Source organism: Diospyros lotus, chromosome 3, assembly GCF_014633365.1.
Source record: "Diospyros lotus cultivar Yz01 chromosome 3, ASM1463336v1, whole genome shotgun sequence".
In the NCBI taxonomy this organism is placed as follows: Eukaryota; Viridiplantae; Streptophyta; class Magnoliopsida; order Ericales; family Ebenaceae; genus Diospyros; species Diospyros lotus.
Genome location: NC_068340.1, coordinates 42,090,404 through 42,096,914, shown reverse-complemented (window position 1 = coordinate 42,096,914; position 6,511 = coordinate 42,090,404). Strand labels below are relative to the sequence as shown.

The following is a 6,511-nucleotide window of genomic DNA, read 5'->3' as shown; positions in this document are numbered from 1 at the left end:
AAAAGAAATAAATAATCTCACTCAAAATGATGCATATAATTCCTCGTACCTTCAAGCTACCTAGTGTTCTATTTGAAAAAATGAGTTTAGATACGGTTATATCAATTATTTAGCATGTCCAGTGTCCCTGACTCCTATTGACTATCTGCAGAATCACCAACAAGCTAGTTAGGCTACAAAAACTAGAGTATAAAGCACCATCATACACCCTTTAGAAAAAAGCATTAATGTGCCTATTACTATGAACCAAGCATCATAAAAGAGGATGAATTCATTAAAAGCAGATGGTTGGTTTCATAAAATTTCCCAATGAAACGACAGCACTAGCAAAGAGATCGGGACAACATCAAATTTTCAACTGGTGGTGGATTTTCACTGCAAAACTGTACATCTAGAAAACGGCTCATTTACATTAACATTGTGATGGAACATCTAAGACAATGAAATGTATAATAAGAACCTTTTGATTAGATTTCATAAGCCATATTTCAATACATCCGGTATCTGCTACAGGCCAGTCAAAGGCTGCCTACTGCTTTAGCCCCACAACAATGCTGGAGGATGAGAAACATAAGGGTTAACCACTTATTCCCTAAAAACTAGCAACCAACCAACTTAGAGATATGAGGTGCTGAAGAGTAACACAAATAGGGCTCTTTCAAGAGAACTAGTGTTTAAGTCGATCTATATTACTTTACCGCCTAAGGTAATCAGAAACCTTGGATAGAACCAGAGCTAATGAAATGCCTAAAACCAAAACAGAGAAAGGACATAAGCAAACCAGAGCTCTGAACCAAAAAATGGAAGCACGCTCAATAAACAAGGATGTTGATGAAGACAACCAATGCCCTTTGCAAAACTAATCAACTGGGGATTGAAGGAATGAGAGCATACAGTGTTTGGTGCTAAACACATACCAGAAAATAAAAGAAATTCATACAATTGAAATTGCAAAGGCCATAAATGAGCTTCTCAACCTTGATTGCTCTCCCTACTTACCAGGTTTAACAATTGGCTTTTCAACTAAAAGTCCAGGTGCTATATACATACCAGCTGAGAGTGAAGCGATGAGAGGAGGAGCAGAGGATTCAAATCATCTGCCTGCAACAGGGAAGAATCCAAGGCCAATTGCAATAGGATTGGCATAATAGTCAGCTTGAGAGAGAGAGAGAGAGAGAGAGACCAAGGGCAAAGGATGGTGAGATTAACCAAATCAAATTTCAGGAAGACAAAAATGGCAGGCATGATTATAGAACTGCACCATCTGTTGCAGGTCACCTTATACTTTTCCATGTAGGATTTGCATCTTGATCTCAGAAAAACTTGCATCAGTTTCAATTTCCTTGTTAAAAGTAGATTTAGTGACAAGTTTGGGTATAATAAATCTTGGTAAAGAACTGAGGAAGACCCTAAAATTTGACGCCTCCACAATGCAACATACATATATAATTCTGCTGAGAAAACACCATCAAAAGAAGAGAGCTTCTGAATATATAACAGAACTGAAGGGTCACTTACTATGAAGTTAGGATTGTGCCAGTCACTTCGAAATTTGTGTTACTATGAGAAGGACAAGTAAACATCTATCTTCATTTAAAACTGATAATTTTTATTCATCCAATAAAGTTGAAGCAGGAGGAACTAATAATTAACATGTCAGAGGAAGCTAGCAGTAACATTTTGTTCTTTTCCAGTAAAATACTGCTAGCAACTCCATGCTGGTATCTTGGAGGTGACTCCATCCAATAACCCCCAAAATATTTTGCAGAAAATCATCTGAATTTACTATTTGACAACTCCATCATTTGCCTGTTGAAGGACTCTTCGAAGCTCGTCAGCCATTCCTTGTAAGAGTACAGGTTTCCGGATGACTCCATTCATTCCAGTTTGTAGGCATCTCTCCCACACATTTTCCTCGGCACTCGCAGTTAGGGCTATGATCAATGGCCAATTGTGGCTCCGGAACTTTCGGATTCTAATAGCAACTTCAAACCCATCCATTTCAGGCATTTGAAGATCTAGAACTACAACTTGAAATGAATTGCCAGTAGGGCCAAGAGCGCTCAAACATTCAAATCCAGATGAAACAGCAGATACACGGCAACCAAGTTTCTCAAGCAGCTTTTTTGTCACTGTCCTGTTTACATCATCATCATCTGCTAAAATAACTTTAAGGCCTCTGAACATAGAGTTGGATTTTGGTTGCTCTAACAAATTTCCTTGTTCGAAAATAGCTCTCTGAGATGGTTGGATTGGAAGCCTGAGAACAAGAGTCATGCTTTGTGTATGACCCTGAAAATTTGAGGATACCCAAATATTGCCTTGCATCATCTGCAAATTTATTTAACCAAAAGATGGTTTGTAAGGAAAACCATTATCAATGAACAAACATCATCATTATTGTTTCAATGTTCCCTTTGAATATAACAACTGAATGAATTGATTGGTCAGTGTATTAATGTGGAGAAAGTCCAGTGAGATAAGAGAAAAAGAAAAAACGTTTAAACACATCAAAAACCAAGTTCATATTGTAATGAAGTTGGCGTCAACCCAAACAGGTTATCTACTCTAAGGGTAAAAAAGCAAGATGTTTCATCCTGCATTTGGATTTTCCATATTCAATTATACATCAAATAAAATTTACGGATATAAAAATGAAAGGTAAATAACTAAATAAGCACCATTGGATGCATTTATATTGGAATAAACACACCCAAAGGAAATTCCAAAACATAAGGGAGAGTTGAATCTTTTTTGTTGGCAAGAAGACCCTGTCAAGTATGAATGGAGAGAGGATAAGACAGGATATAGATACAGCCATTGCATCAGGTGCACAAAGCAGTAACTATAAGCTGAATCCTCACTCTGAAGCTTGCCAAAAAATTCATAAAACAGGAAAAATGAAAGATACAGCAAAATGGTAGAATCACTCTCAAGTATTGCAACTTGCAAGTTCTTATGAGAAATAAAATGTCCCTATGGTGCTGTTGTAGTCAAAGGGAAAAGTAAAAGTAGTGAAAAGACTTCTACAATGAGAAATAAAATGTCCCTATGGTGCTGTTGTAGTCAAAGGGAAAAGTAAAAGTAGTGAAAAGACTTCTACAATGTATCACTGTAGGAGAATATATCCGGATATAAAGCAAGTCCGACTTCACAATGCACATGCCTCATGGGAGCATCAAAAGATTCACAACTAGGTCCCCCGGCACATGTATCATGATATACACATGCTTCATCACTTCGCACAAGGAATCATTACCCTCACTGCATATTTGGATCTGCCATGAATGTAGACAACTAATTCAACTTGCAGATTGTATTGTACTCAAGGACAAACCCATCTTCATCCTTTGTTGTAGTGAACTTTAGCCATCAGCAAATGAAGTTAAATGACCAAATAAAATATGTAACAAAGAACCTAAGTATAAATTTCATGCGCCCAGTGATTGAAATGCTATGAGACTTGAATATGATGTGAATGAAATGCAATGCAAAATATATTTGCAGTTCCCATTCCAAGTGAAATCCAAACTCGTCCTAGTTGCACAGTAATAAAATCAAACCGTGAAATATGAGGAATAATAAGCAAAGTAATGGGGGCACTGACCTGCACAAGCTTTCTGCACATGCTGAAGCTCAGGCCCTCCTTGAAATTGTTGGTATTGTGCCTCCTACCAGCAAAATGTATGGTAGTTATGGAACTATCACTTGATTGGGAACTTCCATCACCAACTTCAATTTCGAATTTTATGGTCACATACTCTTCATTTGCAGTTGGTCTCCATATTCCCCAAGTTTTATCTTTCCTGCCATTATTCCCTCCATCAGAAACTACCCGAAAGGTGAGAGAGCCTCCTTGGCCACTGATGTTCAGTAGGTGACCAACCATATGCAATAAGATCTGAAAGACCCTCTTCTCATCACTTATCACCTGGTTGGGCAAGGAGCTCTGAACATCTAGAGCAAAACCAAATCCGGTGTAAGCACACAAGCACTTTATAAGACAGGAAGCTTCCTTGATCATAGAATGCAGACGAAAAGGCCTCATTGAAAGAGGAAATTGACCAGTACCTTTGGGTGAAATATCCATTACATCATTTATTAGAGTAGAGAGGACACTGCCGGTTTTCACCATCGTGTCCACAACAATCCTTTGTTCAGAGTTCAAACTGTCATCTTGAAACATTGAAAGTAGGCCCAAGATTGAGTGCATGGGTCTTCTCATTCCATGGCTCATCACTTTTTGGAAGGTGTTCCTTGCCTGGCTTGCCATCATAGCATTCTGCTTAGCCTGCTGTAGCATGCGATTCTGCTCTTCCAGTTTTTCCCTCATTAGTTGGGATTCTTCAAGAACGGCAGCATGGGAAAGAGCCACAGCCACTTGGTCAGCAACTACTTCCACTATCTCCATCTCATTATAGCTCCAGTCTCCACCATTTCCATTTGGAAGAACCAAAACCAATATGGCATAAGGAGTCTCAACAAACTCTGGAGTTCCTCCCTTAAAATTCAAAACACAAAGCATTGGCATCCTAATTGCTGCCACAGCACCAAACTCAGAAGACCCACCACTACTCGCAGACCCAAGTGACGAATCTGGCCTCAAAATCCTCACTCCCTTGTTGTTTGTTATATCTAACACATCCGGGTCATTAATTGGAAGAAATTGGCCATAACTGGTTGAAGAACTCCTTTTCAACTGATGAGTCAAGTGCATTTCTGTTCTCTTTTCATTCGGCATCCAGACTGCACAATTTTGTAGATCCAATGTATTGGAAAGCTCTACCAGGGTGGTGTGGAGTATAGTGAGCTTATTCAGTGACTTCCTGATTTCCTGCGTCAACATTCGAACATGCCAACTTGCTTCTTTCTGTTTCTTCATCATCCCCACCTCTTGGTCTAGCTCTAACACATTCTGCCTCAAGAAAAGCTCTCTCACTTTCACTTTAAGAAGAAGAGGGATCAAAGTCAGAAGCGTTATTGCCGTTGCACACGACACGAGAGCCGTGAGGATTTTCGCAACGGTTAATGCCAGCATCAACTGGAAAGAGTGAGGACCATAATATGTCCAGCCATTGAGCAAATGGGTCAACCCACAGAGGACTATGAATGCAATGAATTGTACAAGTACCAATTTGAACGGCACATTGGAGCAGCTCACAAAATAGAGTAACTCGAGGGGGATCGAGAAATAGGCCACTGCAATCAAGAAATCACTCACTTTTTGGCACTCCAGAATATTGTTCACGCTCCAAAGCCCCTCATCATCACAGTGACAGTGCGTGAACCCATTGTCAATTGCAGAAACACAGACAAGTAGAAAAGGAACCAACCACAAAAAAGCAAATGGTTTTACCATTGCACCAACTGACTTGGAGAGAAAAAAAAAAAAGAAGTATAAAAGCACCCAAATTTCAAGTCCTCGTCATCTACACCTAGAATCTTCAGGACTGCAACACGGGATCATCAAGAAGTCCTAAAATCGATATTCTTGATTTCTACATCTGCCACGCCTATTTTACTCAAGATCCAACTCACCCTTCGACCCAAAACCTCCAAGTCTCCAATCCTTGCTCCATACTCCGGACTCTTCCACCCTTAGATCTTTAGGGAAAGAAAAGAAACTAACACCCAAGAAAAGATGAAAACAGACAAGTAAACTTTACCCTAGAAGAAATAAGATTCAATGAGAGAGAGACAGAGAGAGACCTGGTATATAGTTGAAGCAAAAACACCTTTCAATTCCACCGCCACCGACTGGAAACTAAAATACCCACAACCAGAACCGGCCTTACTCTCCCAAGTCAGGCCCAGTGAGTAAAGCAAACCAACCTAAAAACCATTAACAAACAGCAAGTACGGCACCATTAGTAATAAAAAAAGGCCTGCAGATTCCGAGCGATGATCTAAGTTGGGTGCTCAGATCAGCCCCCTTTTTCTATCTCCACTCCCAAGGTACATGAACAGGGACAAACAAATTCCTCTAAAAATATCTGGTAAAAGAATCCATATCAGCTCCCAAAATCACCGAGACTTTGAAAGGAAGAAAAAGGTCATGATGGACTCTAAGTCTGTATATATATATGTGCGTGTGGGTGCGCGCTTGGGCGGATTGCGATGGAGAGAACTGGGTTTATGGGTGGGGCCCGCGCTTTTGTAGGTGAAGCGAACTTAGACAGCCCCCCCCCCCCCCCCCTCTCTCTCTCTCTCTCCCTGTGTCTCTGCAATTCAATCTCGTAAATGGTCAGTTGGCACGCACCCCACCCCTTGACCACAAATGCATGTTCCGTTGCCTTTTATCTCTCTCTGTTGAGGAAACGGTAATATTAGTTAACCAGTCGTTATAATATTTTTGTAATATTAATACATTATTTATTATATTTTATATTATATTAATATAAATATATAATATATTAATTAATATATAAATTTATAATTGAATGTTGAAATAATATTTTTATTAAAAAATATTTAGTTAAGCAGCCGGATACATAGAATTACTAATATATTT

The 6,511-nt window shown here is 39.4% G+C and overlaps 1 protein-coding gene across 2 annotated transcripts; it reads right to left on the bottom strand.

Annotated features, from left to right (window-relative positions):
• Positions 1-1,588: 1,588 nt before the first annotated feature.
• On the bottom strand, positions 1,589-6,188 carry LOC127797479 (protein EIN4-like). Of its 2 annotated transcripts, XM_052330413.1 has the most exons (3): positions 4,072-6,188; positions 3,608-3,957; positions 1,589-2,331 (listed from the first exon to the last, which is right to left on the bottom strand). In XM_052330413.1, the coding sequence occupies exons 1-3, from the start codon at positions 5,357-5,359 to the stop codon at positions 1,786-1,788; spliced, it is 2,184 nt and encodes a 727-aa protein (XP_052186373.1). In that variant the 5' UTR covers positions 5,360-6,188; the 3' UTR covers positions 1,589-1,785. The 2 variants fall into 2 exon arrangements, with proteins under 2 accessions (XP_052186373.1, XP_052186372.1); XM_052330412.1 differs by having other exon boundaries at positions 3,608-6,187.
• Positions 6,189-6,511: the final 323 nt, after the last annotated feature.

Excerpts from the sequence above, each read along its gene's own strand:
- LOC127797479 (XM_052330412.1), bottom strand. The coding sequence starts at position 5,359 with ATGGTAAAACCATTTGCTTTTTTGTGGTTGGTTCCTTTTCTACTTGTC. Across the intron at positions 2,332-3,607 it reads TGTGCAGAAAGCTTGTGCAG|ATGATGCAAGGCAATATTTG; the intron begins GTCAGTGCCCCC and ends ATAAATTTGCAG.